Below are 20,516 nucleotides of genomic sequence, written 5' to 3' on the forward strand. Positions count from 1 at the left end.
CTGGCTTAACCAAAAATATTCATTGAACATACTGTAGACGCCAAAAATATCAAGAACATACTATTCAAAAGTGAAGCTGGGAAGCACAAATACCCACAATGTTGTCCAACAGACTCAAAATAAATGTGCTGAGTTGAATTAAAAACTGTACTTTATGAAAATAAGCTATATTATTTTGTTATTGTTTCTTATGATCAAAATCCTAAATGTTGATTTAAGTCTAAGAGTGAATTCTTTAGGAACTGGGTGGTGGATAAGCAGATAGGTTACCTCTTCCAGTATACTTTAAGTTCTGCCTTAGGAGTATTCCAATTATCTAGATACCTACTCTCACTTCAACTTGGAGTAATGTTCCATAGAGCTACTGTAATCATCACGTCATTGGGCATTCCAAAAGAAACTGTACTCAGCATGTTATCTGGAAAGTACTAGAGTTTGGGAGCCCTTAAGGAAACTGGTACACAAAATGAAAATCAATACTGTTTATAGATAATTGATATTGTTAGAAAGTTAAATATCGTGATTTTTAAAGTCAAGAAACAATCCCAATGTATTTTGCTAGGAAAAGAAAACAGCCTATATATTTTTTAAAACTGCTTAAGAAAACAGGTGAGAATGGGTACTACTACAGGGAAACCAAACCAGTATTCTTTGTTTTATGATAGGAATACTAGACTAAATCTATGTGAGCAACAATCGCTAAACTATCAGTTCCCTGAGGGAAGAGACACAGAAACCTCCCAAGTTCTGAGTACTTTTATTAGATATCTATTCAGTTCTAGGAACTTCCTCAGATACTGAGAATACAGAGATGGATAAAATATGATCCTTGGCCCAAAAATTTAGTGGAAAGGATACAGTTTCTTTTAAACCTTATAACAAAACCATGTGAGAAACAGAGAAGGAATACCTAACTTCCCCTTCTAATACACAGAAAAATGATTCTAAACGTTTACTGACTTGATTTCAACATTTAATAAACTTTGATTAGTAGGATTAAAATTCTACAATGCCATTTATAGCAGACTCTAAAGATAGAATATACAAATCAAGAACCCTAAAACAGGGACATCTGGGTGGCTCAGTGGCTGAGTGTCTGCCTTTTGGCTCCAGGCATGATCCTGGATTCCCAGGATCGAGTCCCACACGGGATCCCTGCATGGAGCCTGCCTCTCCCTCTGCCTATGCCTCTGCCTCTCTCTCTCTCTCTCTCTCTGTCTCATGAATGGATAGATTTTAAAACTCTAGGAAAAAAACAACAACCTTGGTTTAAAAACAAAAAAGAACCCCAAAATACTTTCTGAATATTTAAGGGTTAAGGAGAATGGGGGTGTTAAACTCTGAAAAATGTTTTTTAATCTATGTTTCCTCAAAACTATATGAGCTCCTCAGAGTTCTCAAGCTCCCAAAAAGGGATCACAGTGGCAAATGTATTCCAGATCAGCCTTAAAAGGTATTTTTATTCCTCTCAATTTTCATTGGCCTTTCGCTACCTACCTCAAATAAACAGTCTGTAAAAATGATATGCTTGCTATGTAAACAGATTCAAGACAGGATCCTTAGTATTAAATGACTAGTCAGTAACTGGAATCTCTGAGCATTTAAAGTTTTTGATTCATAGTGGTAGCAAACTTTCCTCCTAGAATGCTACGTGGGAGTTCTATCATTATATCTTCATGTGGCAGATAATGTCAGCAAAATCTTCTGCAAGAGTGGAACATACCTATACCCAATATTCTCTTTACTGTATAAAGATAGATATTTCCTTTCAATAAATTTAGGTGAACCCAATTTTCGACTTAAAAATTACTGCTCATTTATTTCATGTTATTACTGAAGAAAAGTAACAAAGTTCAGGTTACTCAAAAAGGGTAACAGCATCAGAGATTCCTCCTGCAGTTTGTTTGTAAGGTAAAAATCTTAGAAGAATGTGTCACATGACTTTAAACATGACAAAATCCTTTTCCTGATTTTCATAGAGTGCTGAAAGAAAAAAATTATCCAAGAAATTTTATACATAACACATAAAGTGTAAGATCCTTGTTAAATAATGCAAGATGACCATTAAGAATTTCTTTACATTGTGGTTTAGAAAAACCCCACATAGCATAAATGTTACCATTTTAACCATTTCTAAGTGTACAATTCAGTAATGTTAAGTACATTCACATTGTTGTACAGCCAATCCTCAGAAATTTTTATCTTGCAAAACTGAAACTCTACACCCATTAAATAACAAATCCCACTTCCCACTTCCTCCAGCTCCTGACAACCACCATTCTACTTTTTGTTTCTATGAATTTGACTACTCATGATACCTCCATATAAGAGGAATCATACTGTATTTATCTTTTTGTGAATGGCCTATTTCAGCTAGAATTATGTGCCTAAGGTTCATCCATATTCTAGAGCCTGTGTCAGAATTTCTTCCCTTTTTGAAGCGGAATAATATTCTATTCTAAGTATCTACCACATTTTGTTTATCCATTCATTTGTCAATGGATGTTTGGGTGGCTTCCACTTCTTGGCTATTGTGAACAGTGCTGCTATGAACATGGGTGTACAAAGAGGTCTTTGAGATCCTGTTTTCAATTCTTTTGGATTTAAAACAGAGGTAGAATTGCTGGATCATATAGCTATTCTTTGTTTAAGAATCTCCAAAATATTCTCTTTAGTGTGACATTTTATACTCAAAATGATTTTTAGTTCTTATTTTTTAAAATATTTTATTTATTTATTCATGATAGACACAGAGAGAGAGGCCAAGACATAGGCAGAGGGAGAGGCAGGCTCCCTGTAGGGAGCCTGATGTGGGACTCAATCCCAGGACCCCGGAATCACGACCCGAGCCAAAGGCAGATACTCAACCACTGAGCTACCCAGGTAGCCTCAAAATGGTTTTTAATCTTTAAAAGAAATAATAATAATTTCATAATGACCACAAAAAATTTAAAACTTTTTTTTCTAAAAAAGAACATAAACATTTTTTAGAAATTGTATGAGCTTAATGGGACTGAATCACCACTTTCCCTTACATACTTCAGATTGCAACCATACTAAAAAAAGAATAATAATAATAATAATAATGGCATTTTTATCAGTATTGTGAATAAACTTGAACACAAATATATACACACACAAAGAAAAAATGGTATTTTAAGGAAAACTAATAAGATCAACAATGAAAACCCACAGCTTTAGATTGTGTAAGACACAAAACCTTGCCCTACCAACTACTTACGTGGTGGGAAAAGTTACTACCTAGCACTGATTCAGAGGTATATTTCAAAGATAACTTACCTAAAAAATTATTTCCTGCTATCTATTATATTACTAGAGATACCACCAAATTAGTTTCATATTAAGATAAAGGTCTTTTACAAATGGAAGTTTTCAGGATTAAAAATTAAGACACATGTACACACACATATAGATGTATGTATCTCTATTATCAAAGACCAGAAGAGAAATTACCTGATGATTTCTTCATGATACAGAGAACTAACAACAGGTCCACCAAAACCGGTATTTGCTTCTTTTCCTTTCTTCTCTGGTGACTGTAGGGGGAAAGAAGGTGAAAAAAAGATATATGGATTAAGGCAGTGTGTATTTAAAAGCATTACAAAACACTACTTTGCTAAGGAATACTAAAGATTTGAGGTCCATCATTTCTCTAAGGCTCTAGTAACAATTTCAAGATAGTATCCAAAAGGCAAGATGACCCACAGGTCATCAGAGTAATGGAATAAGTTACCCACCAGAAAATCAAGGTCATTCCACTACCGTGCTCTCAAGCCACCTAAAGCCTATCATTCCCTGATTATAAAATGCTAGCTTTGTTCACTGTGGAAAATACTGATGCTCAATGTAGAAAAATGAAAATGAAAATACCATATGTGAATATGATCATGAAAATCCTATCTAACAAAATCAAAGTTTCCAAGTTAAAAAAAAAAAAAAACTAAACTGTAATACACTCCAAACCCAACCATAAAGAAAAATAAATTAAATAAATAGAAAATAAAAATAAACCTTTTTAGGTAGCAAGAAGAGAGAAGATGGAAGAGAGAAGAAAGGGAGTTATGATCTAATACATTCTTTTTTTTTTTAAGATTTTATTTATTCATGACAGACACAGAGAGAGAGAAAGAGAGGCAGAGACACAGGCAGAGAGAAAAGCAGGCTCCACGCAGGGAGACCGACGTGGGACTCAATCCCGGATCCCCAGGATCACACCCTGGGCTGAAGGCAGCGCTAAACTGCTGGGCAACCGGGCTGCCCCAGAAAGTTAGGATCTACAGTAAATGAAAAAAGAGTAAATTGTTAGGGAAAAACTTTCCAAAATCAAATTCAATAGGTCTTGACCCTCAATATTCTCAAAAAGCACAAAATTAAGATTAAATTTAGAAATAAGACTCTTCTCAAAAAAAAAAAAAAGAAAAGAAATAAGACTCTTCTAAAACATAACATGGAAGAAGTAAACTTGGATGTTATTACTATAACCTAAAAGGTTCAAACTGCAACCTCCGCAAAAGCCCATATCTCCTGCAACAATGACAGTTTTTAGGTCAGGGCACCCCACAAAAAATCAAAATTCTGAACATAAATATCTTAGAATCAAAACTAATGCTTTTATTGTTCAATTTGACTAATTAGTTTTACTTAAGAAAAATACAGGCAGTCCTCATATACCTGGGTTTTCTTCTTTCCTGTTCTTTAAAGAAGGAGTTTTTGTTTTATTATTGTTACTTTTTTTGTTACTTTTGGTTGGCCAACCGCTGGGAAAAGGAAAAAGATCCTATAGACAGCATATTCTATGAGTTCCTAACATCATGGACAACAAGTTTTGAGAAAGGGTGGAAACTTTTGAAATGCATCAATACAGTTATGAGTTTATGACAGAAACAAAGTTACAAAGTCATAAACAACTACTGTCATGATTAAATGACCAAGTACAGTACTCCATGCTGGCAAATAAGAAGCACCAAGTAAATGCTAGATCCCTCTCTTCCCTGAGGACCATTCTTAGAGAATAAATGCTGCAAAGAATTTTCAGGATAGACAATATTTTCTTTATACTAAAAAAAGCCACAACCAAAGGGAGAACTTATTTAATCTAATTGTGTTCTAAATACATACTCCCTTAGTATGATAAAGTTGAAACATACCTGGTGTTTAAGACATGCTAAATGTCTAACAAAACTGAAAAGAGAAAACTGTGCTGCAAGTACAGCTTCCTGACCAAGAACTGATTCCAAGATAACACAGGGGAAAATCAAGATGACCCTGGATTGGCAATGACTTTTTAAAATACAACACCAAGGGGCGCCTGGGTGGCTCAGCTGGTTGAGCATCCAACTCTTGGTTTTGGCTCAGGTCATGATTTCACCGGTGGCGAGATGAAGTCCCTCTAAGTGAGGAGTCTGCTTGAGGTTCTTTCTCTTCCTCTCCCTATGCCTCTCCCTGATGCAGTTACACTTGCGCTCTCTCTAAAACAAATAAATCTTAACAAAAAAAAAACCAAAAAACAAAAAACACTAGAGGCATGATCATGAGAGAAAAAAATTGATGTCTTTATTAAAATTAAAAATGTCTGTTCTCTGAAACATACTGTTAAAAGAATGACAAACCACAAATTGAGGGAAAAAAATCTTTGCAAAACGGCTATCTGATGAAAGACTGGCAGACAAAATATATTTTTTAAATCCTCTTAAAACTTGGGACGCCTGGGTGGCTCAGTGGTTGAGCGTCTGCCTTCGGCTCAGAGCATGATCCCAGAGCCCTGGGATCAAGTACCACATCGGGCTCCCCAAAAGAAGCCCCATTCTCCCTCTGCCTGTGTCTCACCTCTCTGTGTGAATTTATTTATTAAATTAATAAATTTATTAATTTATTTTATAAATTTTATTTTTATAAATTTGTTTATTAATTTATTTTAATAAATTTATTAATTTATCTTATGAATAAATAAATCTTCTTAATTAAAAAAAATAAAATCCTCTTAAAACTCAACAATAAGAAAAAAAATTAAATCCTAATACCCTAATGAACATAGATACAAAAATCCTCAAAAGAAAAATGAGCAAAACTAAATTCAACAAAATATTAAAAGATCATATATCATGATCAAGTGAGATTTATTTCAGGGATACAAGGAGGTTCAACATTCACAAATCAATTAACATGATGCAGCACCACATTAATAAACTGAAGGATAAAAATCATATGATCATCTTAATAGAAGTAGAAAAAGCATTTGACAAAATTCAACATCCATTCATGACAAAAATTCTCAACAATGTGAGTATAGAGGAAACATAACTCAATATAATAAAGGGCATATAGGACAAACCCACAGCTAACATCATACTTGATTGTCAAAAGCTCAAGGCTTTTCCTCTAAGATGAAGAACAAGACAAGAATGACCACTTTCATCACTTTCATTCAACATAGCATAAATAATGCAATTTTAAACATGGGCAAAAGATCTGAACACACACCTCATCAAAGAAGATACACAGATGGCAATATAAGCAAATAAAAAGATGTCAAACATCATACATTGTTAGGGAAGTGCAAATTAAAACAATGAGATATTACAACACACCTCTAGAATGGCTAAAATACAAAGACTGACAATACCCAATGCTGGTAAAAAATGTGAAAGCACCAGGAACTCTCAATTGTTGCTGGATGAAATGTAAAATGGAATCACCACTTTGGAAGATGGTTTGGCAGTTCTTCTAAAAGTAAACATATATATATATATGATCCAGCAATCTTGCTTCTAGGTATTTACCTCCCAAAATTGAAAATTTATATCCACAAAACATCAATATTTAAAGTAGTTTTTTTTTTGTAACAGGCAAAACCTAGAAGCAACAAAAATGTCCTTCAATAGGTGAACAGAGAAACAGATAAACTGTGGTACATCTATATAACAGAATATTTTCTGATAAAAAGAAATGAGCTGTTCTATATTAACTAAGAAAAATAATAGTAAACAACTAAAATCATTAATTAAAAAGGAGACTTTACAATTGATACCACAGAATTTTATTTATTTTTTTTTAAGATTTATTTATTTATTCATTCAGAGAGAGCGAGAGAGAGGCAGAGACACAGGCAGAGGGAGAAGCAGGCTCCATGCAGGAAGCCCGATGTGGGACTCGATCCCGGGTCTCCAGGATCACACCCCGGGCTGCAGGCGGCGCCAAACCGCAGTGCCACCGGGGCTGCCCGATACCACAGAATTTTAAAAAAGATTTTAAGAGACTATTATGAACAACTGTATGCCAACAATTTGAATAACCTAGAGAAAATGCATAAATTCCTGGACATATACAACCTATCATGATACAATTATGAATAAAAAATGTGAAGAGACCTATAATCATTAAGGAGATTAGTCAGAAACTTAAAATCTCCCAATGAAGAAAAGCCCAGGACCAGAAGACTTCACTAAGGAATTTTAACAAATATTTAAAGAATTAACACAAATCCTTTTCAAACTCTACCAAAAAACTGAAGAGGAGGCAACAAACCTAACCTCATAACACGTTGATACCAAAGACAGACACAGAAACTAGAAGAAAATTATAGAGTAATATGTGAGGAATACTGATGAAAAAATTCTCAACTAAATACTAGCTAACTGAATACAGCAGTACATTAAAAGGACTATATACCATGACCAAATAGGATTTGTTCTTCTGAACATAAGGATGGTATGGTTCAACGTATGAAAATTGATCAGTGGAACATACAACATTAACAAAATGAAGAAAAACTAAGTGATCATCTCAACTGGTACAGAAAAAGTATTTGACAAAATTCAACACCCTCTCATGATAAAAAAAAAAAACTCAGTAAACTAGAAATAGAAGGAAATTATTTCAATACAATAAAGCCAAATACAAAAAGCCCATAGCTAACTTCATACTCAATAGTAAAAAAACTGAAAGCTTTTTCTCAAAGATCAGCAACAAGGCAAAGATGCCTACTCATAATATTTCTGGAAGCCCAGAAGTACTGAAGTCCTAAATAGCCAAAACAATTAGGCAGAATTTAAAAAAAAAAAAAAAAAGTATGCAAATTGGAAAAGAAGTAGTAAAATCCCCATTCACAGACATGATATTATATGCAGAAAACCCTAAAGATCCCCTCCACATACACACATATATATACACAAGAAACTGATAGAACTAATGAACAAATACAGCAAAGTTGCAGGATACAAAATTAACACACTGAAATCATGTAGTGTCTGAGAGAGGCAGAAATAAGTAAGTTTTCTAATATTAAGTGATCAGTGTTATGGAAAAAGAATAAATGTGAGGAAGAAAACTGCAATTTTAGGGCCTCACCGAAAAGGTCCTTTGAATAAAGACAAGGGAAGTAAAGAAGTGAGCCTTGCATATATCTGGGGGAGACTTTGATATATAGGAAACAGCTAGTATAGTACAAAGGCCCTATGGTGAGGATATGCTTAGAATGTTAGAGAACTTAAGTACTTTGCTGAAGGCTAATTAATGCATTTTAGGGGGCAAGACTAGAGGCAAGAACACAAGGTTGTTCACAAGACAAAGTTTCTGTTGGTGTCACTCAGTGAAGCTCTTAACGTGAGTGAAACAGGCAATTTAGAAGAATACCTGCAATCCGCTTGGCAATTATTAGCCATGAAAAAGCACACTAGTAATTCAGAGTTATATGTATTTTGAAAAGGGATGAATACAGTTTTCTTTTTTATTTAATTAATAGCCTTTATTTTTTAGAGCAGTTTCAGGTTATAGAATACTGAGTGAAAAGTATGTAAGCTAAAGTTCTCATATGCTTACCTCCCCCAAACTTTCTCCTATTATTAACATCTTGCATTACATGTGGTACATGTTATTAATTAAGGTCCATAGTTTACAGTAGGGTTCATTCTTTGTGTTGTATCTGAGTTTTGACAAATGTATAATGACATGTATTCACCATTACAGTATCATTGAGAATACTTTCATTGCCCTAAAAATCTGGTACTTCACCTATTTATCCCTAACTCCCACGGAAACTCTGGCAAATACTGATCTTTCCATGGTTTCCATATTATCTTTCCCAGAGTATCAGATAGTTGGATCATATAGTATATAATCTTTCAGATTGGTTTCTTTCACTTAGCAATATGTAATTAAGGTTCCTCCATGTCTTTTCTTGGTTTGATAGCTCATTTCTTTTTTAAATTTTTAATTGTTATAAATACACACACACACACACACACACACACACACAATTTACCACTGTAACCATTTTTAAGTATATAGTTCAGTAGTGTTAATTATGTTCAACCTTCCCTGGCTCAAAACACAAGATTTTTCTCCAATCTTCTTCCTAAGAGCATGGTGGGACTCTGGGCAAAATTAATAGAAATAGGGAGCCCTCCTAAGACTGGGCCCCAGGAGTTTTTAACTCCCAAGCTTGTCCACTTGGCCTCCAGGAATCTATTACCATTTAAGCCAGTTAGTTTATAGCTCAAAGTGCTTCTGCTTCCAATAAGTTGTTTTCAAGTGTGATTCTCTGTATTCATCTGTCTTTCCAGTTTGACAAGTAGCTTCCTCATAATCTCAAATCTCAGAAGGATCCAAGGATAGTTCTTGATTTTTAGTTTGGTCAGATTTTTGTTGCTGTTGAGGACAGGAGTGATGATTTCCATGTTCTTTACATGCAGAGCTAACACTGGAAGTTTGATTTTCTTTTAAAGATATTTTAAAATGCAAAAACGTCTTTTATATTTACCCATATATATTCAGCACTTCTAGTTTCTCTTCATTCTTTTATGTAGGTCCAAATTTCCATTTAATATATATTTCCTCTTACCTAAAGAAGTTCCTTTAGTGTTTATTATAGTGCAGATCAGTCAGCAATGGATTATCTCTGCTTCTATCTGTGGAAAAAGTGTTTATTTTACCCTCCTTTTTTTGTATTAACATATTCACATAACAAAATTAACTATTTTAAAGCATACAATTGAGTGGCATTTAGTACATTCACAATGTTGTACAAGTACTACCTCTATTTAGTCTCCATACAATTGAGTGGCATTTAGTACATTCACAATGTTGTACAAGTACTACCTCTATTTAGTCCCCAAACATTTTCATCATTCCAAAAGAAAATCTTAAACCCATTGCAGTCACTCCATTGCTCCTTCTCCCTAAAACCCTGGCAATCACCAATCTACTTTCTGTTTCCATGGATTCACCCATTCTGGGTATTTCATACAAATGGAATCATTCATTATGTGACCTTTGATGTCTGGCTTCTTTCACTTAGCATATTTTTGAGGTTCGTCTACATGTTAGAAAGTATCATTCATGTACTTCATTCCTTTCTATGGTTGAGTAATATTCTATTGTATGTATATAACCTCATTTTGTTTATCCATTCATTAGTTGATGGATATCTGGATTTTGTGTGCCTTTTAGGCTATTATGCTGCTATGAACATTTGTGTACAGATAGTTGAATTCTGGTTTTCAATTCTTCTGGGTATATACCCAAGAGGAGAATTGCTGGGTCATATGGTAATTCTATGTTTAACTTTTTGAGACACTATCAAAACGATTTTCCATAACAGCTGCACTATTTTACATTCCCACTGGCAAAATAAGATGTTTCCAATATCTCCACATACTTGCCAATACTTGTTATTTCTGTCCTTTTTATCCTCATCTTAGTATACTAAGTATAACTACTTACTGAAGTAGTTATCTAGTGAGTAGTTATCTCATTGTGGTTATGATGCACATTTCCCTAATAACAAATGTGATTGTGAGCTCTTCTTTTTGGAGAAATGTCTATTCAAGTCCTTCACCTATTTATGAGTTATCTTTTGTTGTTGAGTTGTAAAAGTTATTTATATATTCAGGATAACAGATCTTTATCAGATATAGGATTTGCAAATATTTTCTCCCACTCTGCAGGCAGGATGTCTTTCAGGTTCTTGAGAATAGTTTTAAATATCAAAACTAAAAGTTTTAAATATCAAATTCTACTTACCTATTTTTTCTTTGGTTGTGTTTTTGCTGTCAAATCTAAGAATCCATAGGCAAGTCCAAAATTATGAAAATATATCCCTAGGTTTACTTCGAAGAGTTTTATAGTATTAACTCATTATTTAGGTCATTGATCCATTTTGTGTTAATTTTTGTATATAGTGTGAGAAAGGGATGTACCTTTATGCTTTTGCATGTAGATATCCAGTTGTCTCAGCATCATTTAAAAGATTATTCCTCCTCCATTGAATAGTCTTGGACTCCTTGTTGAAAATCAACCAATCATAAATATGAGGGTTTATTTATACACTCACTTTTATTCCACTGGTCTCTTATGTTTACCCTTATGCCAATACCACACTGTTTTAATAACAGTAGCTTTGTAGCAAGTTTTGAAATTCAAGTGTGAATCATCCAATTCTATTCTTCTGCAATACTGTTTTGCTCATTTGGAGCCCTCTGCAATTCCATATGGATTTGAGAATAGGCGCTTTCATTTCTGCAAAAATGGAAGTTAGAATTTTGATAAAGATTACATTGAATCTGTAGATCACTTTAGGTAGTACTGCCATCTTAACACTAAAATCTTACATTCTGTGAACATGGGGTATCTCTCCATTTATTTAGGTCTTCATTAATTTGTTCCAGCAATGGTTTATAGTTTTCAGTGTAAAATCTTTCCCCTCCTTGGTTAAAATTATTACCAGGTATTTTATTCTTTTGGATGCTATTATATATGGAATTGTTTCCTTAGTTTCCATTTTGGGGTATTCACTAACAATATATGTCGCTCTAGTATCTTGTAACTTTGCTGAATTTGCCTATTGACTCTAGCAGTTTTTTTGTGAATTCTTTAAATTTTCTATATATAGAATCATGTTATCTGTCAACAGAGATATTTTTACTTTTTCCTTCCAATTTGGATGCTTCTCATTTCTTTTTCTCGTCTAATTGCTCTGGCTAGAATTTACAGTACAATGTTGAATAGTATTGGTAACAACAAACATTCTTGTCTTACTCCTGATCTGAAGAGGAAAGCTTTGTCTTTCAGCACTGATTGTAAAGTTATCTGTAGGTTTTTATTAATGTCCATTATTTTTTTTAAGATTTTATTTATTTATTCATGATAGTCACACAGAGAGAGAGAGAGAGGCAGAGACATAGGCAGAGGGAGAAGCAGGCTCCATGCAGGGAGCCCGATGTGGGATTCGATCCTGGGTCTCCAGGATCGCACCCCGGGCCAAAGGCAGGCGCCAAACCGCTGCGCCACCCAGGGATCCCTAATGTCCATTATCATAGTAAATTTCACCTTCATTTTTGAAAGCTACTTTAAGTGGTATAAAATTAAAAGTTGAGAGCTTTTTTTTCCTTTTGATGTCCTTATTGACTTCAGACTTCTGAAAAAGACTGCTCTAGTTCTTACCTTTGTTCCTCTGTACCATGTTTATTGTCTAGTGCTTTAAGATTTTCTTTTTCACTGGTTTTCAACAATTTATGTCTTGGTATGGTTTTATGTTTCTGCTGCTTAGGATTCATTGAACTTCTTTGATCTATGAATTTATGACAGCGATTCTCAATTAGGGGAGATTCTTTTTTGCCTCCCATCTCTCCATCAGAAATATCTTCCAATGTCTGAGCTAATTTTTAGTTGTTGCAAGTGGGTGATCCAATTGGTATCTAGTGAGTAGAGTCCAGAGCAGAGATGCTGCTAGACATCTTAAAACGCAGGAGACAGCCCTCTACAACAAAGAATTAGCCAGCCCTAAATGTCAATGGTGCAAAGGCTGAAAAACTTTGGTTTCTAGTCTTCATCAGATGTTTAAAATTTCAGCCAACATTTATTAATTTTTTTCTATATTTTCCTCTGTCTCTTGCTTTTTCTCTTCTATCTGGGATTCCAAATATATACATGCTACATTGCTTGATATTTTCCCTTAGTTCACTGGGTTTCTGCTGATTTTTATTCAGACTTTTTATGATCTGTGCTTCATTTTTATTAGGCTTACTTGCTACATATTCCAGTTCACTATGCTTTTCTTATACAATGTCCAATCTGCTACTAATCCTATCCAGTATATTTTCATTTTAGATATTATTCTCTTTCTAGAAATTCCATTTGGGTCTTTCTGCATCTTCCATTTCCCTCTCCATTATATTTATGTTTTCCTCGACTTTCTTGAATATACAGAATATATTTATAATAGCTACTTTCATCTCTATCATTTCTGCAACTGCTTTCATTGACAGGTTTTTCTCCATGTTATGGGTCATATTTTCCTGCTATCTTTTCATGCTTAAAAGACTTTCACAATTAGGCAGACATTGTGAATTTTACTCTGCTTTTGTTGTGTTCTTTAAATTATGTTAGACAAAAAAAAAAAATTATGTTAGACTTAGTTTTGGCATTAAGTTATGTGGAATCAATTTGATCCTTTCAAGACTCACTTTTAAAGTTCTGTTAAGCCAGGGGCAGACCAGCCTGTAGTTTCAGTTAGCCTCACTACTAAAGTGAAATCCTTCTGAGGCCTCTACTATATTATGTCCCATAAACCGCATTTTCTTCCCACTCTGACTTATAGTAAATGATATATTCTTAGTCCTATGCCAACTCCAGAAATTGTTTCACCTACTGCTTTCTCGTATTTCTTTCTTCAGCTTGCTAATTTCCATTCTCTCACATACAGAGATTAGTGTTCAGACAAAGAGATCTCTCTGCATATCCTGGAAACTCTCTCTTTTTCTGTACATGAACATCCTCTCTAGTAGTCAGCCCTCCATTTTCCAGCTCAAATTAGTAAGACAGTCAGACTCTTTTGGGTCCCTCTTCCCTGCACTGTAGCCTGGAAATTGTTTCCAGGCAACTAAAGAGCTCATTTTGCTTCCCTTTTTTATTAGTTATATACTATTCTTAGTATGTCTCAAAAATCACTATTTTAATCTATTGCTTGGTTTTCTTCCAGTTTTAGGCAAAAGAATAAATCTCACCCCCATTACTCCACAATGCCCAGGAGAAGTACCATAAGCATTAATTTAAAAACTAGCATAATATTCCATGTATAATTTACTTAACCATTATCTGATAGTTGTCTAAGGTTATTTTCATTTTTTCACTCATACACAAAGATTATGAATATCTTTGTACATAAAGCATATAGTTTTAATTAAAATCTTAAGGAATACCATGGACTTTCTTCAGAGAGTTAGAACAAATTATTTTAAGATTTGTGTGGAATCAGAAAAGACCCCGAATAGCCAGGGGAATTTTAAAAAAGAAAACCATATCTGGGGGCATCACAATGCCAGATTTCAGGTTGTACTACAAAGCTGTGGTCATCAAGACAGTGTGGTACTAGCATAAAAACAGACACATAGATCAATGGAACAGAATAGAGAACCCAGAAGTAGACCCTCAACTTTATGGTCAACTAATATTCGATAAAGGAGGAAAGACTATCCATTGGAAGAAAGACGGTCTCTTCAATGGTGCTGGGAAAATTGGACATCCACATGCAGAAGAATGAAACTAGACCACTCTCTTTCACCATACACAAAAATAAACTCAAAATGGATGAAAGATCTAAATGTGAGACAAGATTCCATCAAAATCCTAGAGGAGAACACAGGCAACACCCTTTTTGAACTCAGCCACAGTAACTTCTTGCAAGATACATCCACGAAGGCAAAAGAAACAAAAGCAAAAATGAACTAGTGGGACTTCATCAAGATAAGAAGCTTTTTTTTTTTTTAATTTTTTATTTATTTATGATAGTCACAGAGAGAGAAAGAGAGGCAGAGACACAGGCAGAGGGAGAAGCAGGCTCCATGCACCAGGAGCCTGCTGTGGGATTCGATCCCGGGTCTCCAGGATCACGCCCTGAGCCAAAGGCAGGCGCCAAACCGCTGCGCCACCCAGGGATCCCAAGATAAGAAACTTTTGCACAGCAAAGGATACAGTCAACAAAACTAAAAGACAACCTACAGAATGCGAGAAGATATTTGCAAATGACGTATCAGATAAAAGGCTAGTTTCCAAGATCTATAAAGAACTTATTAAACTCAACACCAAAGAAACAAACAATCCAATCATGAAATGGGCAAAATACATGAACAGAAATCTCACAGAGGAAGACATAGACATGGCCAACATGCACATGAGAAAATGCTCTGCATCACTTGCCATCAGGGAAATACAAATCAAAACCACAATGAGATACCACCTCACACCAGTGAGAATGGGGCAAATTAACAAGGCAGGAAACCACAAATGTTGGAGAGGATGTGGAGAAAAGGGAACCCTCTTACACTGTTGGTGGGAATGTGAACTGGTGCAGCCCCTCTGGAAAACTGTGTGGAGGTTCCTCAAAGAGTTAAAAATAGACCTGCCCTACGACCCAGCAATTGCACTGCTGGGGATTTACCCCAAAGATTCAGATGCAATGAAACGCCGGGACACCTGCACCCCGATGTTTATAGCAGCAATGTCCACAATAGCCAAACTGTGGAAGGAGCCTCGATGTCCATCGAAAGATGAATGGATAAAGAAGATGTGGTTTATGTATACAATGGAATATTACTCAGCCATTAGAAACGACAAATACCCACTATTTGCTTCAACGTGGATGGAACTGGAGGGTATTATGCTGAGTGAAGTCAGTCAATCGGAAAAGGACAAACATTATATGTTCTCATTCATTTGGGGAATATAAATAATAGTAAAAGGGAATAGAAGGGAAGGGAGAAGAAATGTGCAGGAAATATCAGAAAGGGAGACAGAACATAAAGACTCCTAACTCTGAGAAACGAACTAGGGGTGGTGGAAGGGGAGGAGGGCGGGGGGTGGGGGTGAATGGGTGACGGGCACTGAGGGGGGCACTTGACGGGATGAGCAATGGGTGTTATTCTGTATGTTGGTAAATTGAACACCAATAAAAAATAAATTTATTTTTAAAAAATCTTAAGGAGCAGTGAGTGTTATACTATATGTTGGCAAACTGAATTTAAATAAAAACTAAAAAAATAATTTAAATCTTAAGAAAAAATGACTCCATAATCTGATTATAGTATATTCTAAATATATCTCTTCTTCCTGATATCAACTTTTCTTTCTGAAACTTTGTGCATGGTAGAATGCTGGTGACAACTTTTTTGGTCGGGAGGTGGAGAAATTATATCTTAAGCAGAAATAATATTTAAAAAATAATCTGCCATTATCAGATTGAATTCAGAATAAAGCTGCCAAAGCTTTACAAGAAGGGGTAAACTTTGGCTACCTTACCCTCCTATTTCCACTCCGATGAGATGTTTCTCACAGAGGCTTAAGAAGTTTATTCCATTTCTCTCTACTCAAAATCCATTAAGTTATTTTTATGTTACATCAGCAGTTAAAGAAAGAGACTCCAATTTGGCAGTCAATAGGATAAAATTTGCCAATTCTTACATTGCCTCAGACTGTATTACTTGAGACACTGAAATGCTCCTTCAGTCAAAGCAGAAAGGATAAGTTGTTGGCTGAATCTTTATCACTTGATTCAGATTCCACCTTAGTCGGTTGCAGAGTCAAGATTTAAAACTTGTGAAGCATTCTTTCCCAGCTGAAAAATATTCCAAAGATTATCAGTCAAATATATGCAAGGGGGCTTCTTGCTTCCTGTGCTATCTTTTTTGGCTTCTCTTGTATTGGTTTGCTTAATTTTTTTATAGGTCTAACTGTAGAAATTTGGGTAAGTTAACCTCTCTGCCCTACCTTCCTCGTTTATAAAAAAAGGAATACTACTACTCATCCTACATGGGTATTTGAAGGTATAAAATATGTAGGAAAAACAGAACAGTTCCCAGCCTAAAGAGGGTACTATATAAGGGTTAACTAATATAATACTTAGCCAAAATATAGTCGTTTCTCCAAAGCTAAAGTATCTCAGTAACACAGATAACAAGATGGTTTGACATAGAAGCTTATAATATTGAGCCATGAGTCTTTATCTAAGACCTTTAAACTTCTGAATATCCTGCTAAAGCAATCAACCCCCAAATCAAACAACCAAACAAGAAACTTAACATAACTCTTGTCACTAAGAAAAAAGAAAAGAAAAACCAGACTTAAGGAGTGTCTTCCATGTGCTTTGTACTTTATATATATTATCCAATTCCAACTTCAAAACAATTCTAGAAAGTTGGCATTTTTACTGTATTTCACTTAACCTAAGACATTGATTAAAAGAAGCACCATTATTTTCTGTAATGCTAAAGAAAGAAAAAACACAATTAAATATAATACACCATCAATTTTAAGATACATTCAGAATTTTTTTAAAATCTCAAGAACTGAATGTCTGCCTTATACTTGATAAATATACCTCCATTTTATAGATTAGAAAGCTGAAGATAAGAGAAATGAAGTACTCAGTGCCATATAGTAAGTGGCAAAAGCAAGATTCAAACCAAGATGCTCTTTCTGTTAAACTGTTACCTCTCCAAGCTACTTTAGAAACCATTATTACATATAGATAATATTATGAATTAAAATTTTGTTCAGTTTCTTAAGTGTAATTTTAAAAGATTTAAGTACTTAGTTCAAAATGAAACTTTAAATATTTAACTCTTTTTTGAGGTTAATTTATGATAAATTATCCACAATTTAATCAACTACACAGACTAACACTACAATCCTTAAAGAAGAATACTTTTTTAATAATCTTTCACAAATATTCATTGTAGTTTTTTCCTGAAACATGGATATTCATTTCCACATAAAAAAGTACGAATATTAATCTCATTTCAGCTATGATCTATTACAGCAAAAACAAAAACAAAAACCTAGGGGATCCTGGGTGGCTCAGTCAGGTTAGCACTGACTTTTGATTTCAACTCAGGTCATGATCTCTGGGTAACAAGATGGAGCCCTGTGTCCAGCCCTCCACTCAGTGCTGAGTCTGCTTGTCCCTTTCCCTCCTTCTGCTTGTACTCTCTCTCATTATCTCAAATAAATACATATATAAAATCCTTAAAAAAAGAAAACGTACCATGAAAATATTGTTTGTTGTAATTTTAATGGTACTACTTCTAAAATTTCACAAGAGGGGCATCCGGAGGGCGCAGTTGATTAAATGTCCAACTCTTGGTTTCAGTTCAGGTCATGATCTGAAGGTCATAAAATCCAGTCCCATGTTGGTTTCTGTGCTCACCATGGAGTCTAGTAGAGATTCTCTCTCCTTCTCTCTCTGCCCCTCCCACTAGCGCTTATGCTATCTAAAATAAACAAGTAAATCTCTTTTAAAAATAAATAAATAAGTAAAATAAAATTTCACAAGAAAGATAAATTCCAGGGGCACCTGGGTGGCTCAGTCAGTTAAGTCTCTGCCTTCAGTTCTGGTCATGATCCCAGAGTCTTGGGATCAAGCCCCACATCCTGTTTCTCCCTCTCCCTCCCACTTACCCTGCTTGTGCTCACCCTCTGTCAAATAAAAAAAAAAAAAAAAAAAAAAGAAGAAAGATAAATTCCATAAACCTATGTTTTAACCTTAGTTTCCCTTAAAACTACAAACAACACAGCCAAAAAAAATCAACTCATAAACCCTTAACTACAATGGACATTTAATCAGGATGTCAATTATCTAGAAATATTACAAAAATGTTTAAGCTACAATTGGAAAATAATTTTTAGATCAAAGAAAAGAAACATATAATACCTGCAAGTAGATATTTTATCCAAACCTCCAAATTTCAGCATTTTCTATTTTTTGCATATACACTATATATACATTGGCTTAAAAAATGACACAGATTTTTTAAATATAAAAAACTTAAAAATACACTTTTTTACCAAATATTTTAATCTTTATACCAAAATATGGGATTTTTTTTCCAGATAATTAATCTGGTCAATAGAACTATCATAGAATCCTTATAATTCACCAAGTAAATTTCATCACTGTACAACAAAACAAAACAAAAATAATTTGTTCTTTCACCACTCTATAATGGAATTTAAGAATATATTAATTTTGTTGTTTTAATTTCCTGGCTATTGTCAACTGTATTGGTTCTAGAGTACTTTATTTTTTTTACTTCTTTTTTCCCAAGGGAATTTTTTAAAAATCTAAATTCAATTCATTAACATATATTATTAGTTTCAGAGGCAGAGGTCAGTGATTAATCAGTCTTACATAATGCCCAGTGCTCAGCACATTACATGCCCTCCTTAATGTCCATCACCCAGTTACCCTAGTCACATACCCCTCTCCCCTCAGTAACCCTCAGTTTGCTTCCTATGATTCAGAGTCTCTTACAGTTTGTCTCCTTCTCTGATTTCATCTTGTTTTTTCTTCTAGGGTACTTTATTTTTCTTTTTCCTAGGGTACTTTAAAACAAAGGTACAGGGATGCCTGGGTGGCTCAGTTGGCTAAGTGTTCAACTCTTGATTTTGGCTCAGGTCATGATCTCAGGGTTGTGAGATCCAGCCCTGTGGGGTAAGGCTCCTCACTAGGCATGGAGTCTGTTTAAGATTCTCTCTCTGCAAAAAAAAAAAAAAAAAAAAAAAAAAAAGATTCTCTCTCTGCCCCTCCCTCTGCACTATCCCTTCGCCTTCTCTAAACAACAAAGGTACAAAAGATTATCACTTGTACACATGCCCAGTTTCCATTGTATAATATATAATGCAACTATCTTTATGAAGTATTTTATTCAAAATAATGCTATTTTTAAATGTCTCTCATGGAAAATTAGCCTCAGGTTATTAGTGACTTCCTAGAAATGTAACAACGATCAGTATTTAAATGTTCTTTGGAAAATTATTCTGAATATTTACCATATATATTCAGAAATTATAGTTTTTCTTAGATTTTAAGAACCAAAGAAAATCATAAAAAAACCAACCTTCAAATAATTAAACATTTCTGAAGTAATGTAGTAAAAATAAGTTAGAAGAAACTATTTTAAACAAATGGTTAATATTTCTATAATATTATAAGCAATATAACCAAACGATCCTAAATGTAAGAAAAACATTAGGATCCAACGGATAAACAGATATAAACAAGCAACAATTAGATATTTGAAGTTACATAGAGGTTTAGAGTTTTATTCACATTTATACACATAAATATCAATAATGTTATACAAATATTTGGGAAAACACTCAACATGCCTAATCATTTAAAAAACACAAATTAAGCTCTCTAGATCCATCCATGTTGTTGTAAATGGCACTATTGCATTATTTTTAATGGCTGAACAATATTCCATTGTGTGGATGGACACTTGAGCTGCTTCCATATCTTGGCTATTATAAATAATGCTACAATAAACACAGGGGTACATATATCTTTTTGAATTAGTGTTTTCATTAAAATAAGTAGGTCAGAGAAAGACAAATACCCTATAATTTCGCTCATATGTGGAATTTAAGAAACAAAACAAAGATAAAAAGAGACAAACAAAAAAAAGCAAACTCTTAAATATAGAGAACAAACTGGCAATTGCCAG

At 34.3% G+C, this 20,516-nt stretch overlaps 1 protein-coding gene across 17 annotated transcripts in view; it reads right to left on the bottom strand.

Moving 5' to 3' along the window:
• Positions 1-20,516, bottom strand: part of ACBD6 (acyl-CoA binding domain containing 6) — a 207,702-nt gene that overhangs the window by 125,624 nt on the left and 61,562 nt on the right. For all 17 annotated transcript variants that reach the window (XR_007411850.1, XR_007411849.1, XR_003129053.3 and 14 more), the window contains exon 4: positions 3,475-3,557. Coding sequence is in view for 12 of the 17 variants with exons in the window: in XM_049112112.1 (XP_048968069.1) it covers positions 3,475-3,557 (83 nt within the window). In the remaining 5 variants the exon portion in view is untranslated. The remainder of the gene's footprint in view (positions 1-3,474; positions 3,558-20,516) is intronic.

The sequence above is a fragment of the Canis lupus genome, chromosome 7 (genome assembly GCF_003254725.2).
Source record: "Canis lupus dingo isolate Sandy chromosome 7, ASM325472v2, whole genome shotgun sequence".
NCBI classification, from domain to species: domain Eukaryota; kingdom Metazoa; phylum Chordata; class Mammalia; order Carnivora; family Canidae; genus Canis; species Canis lupus.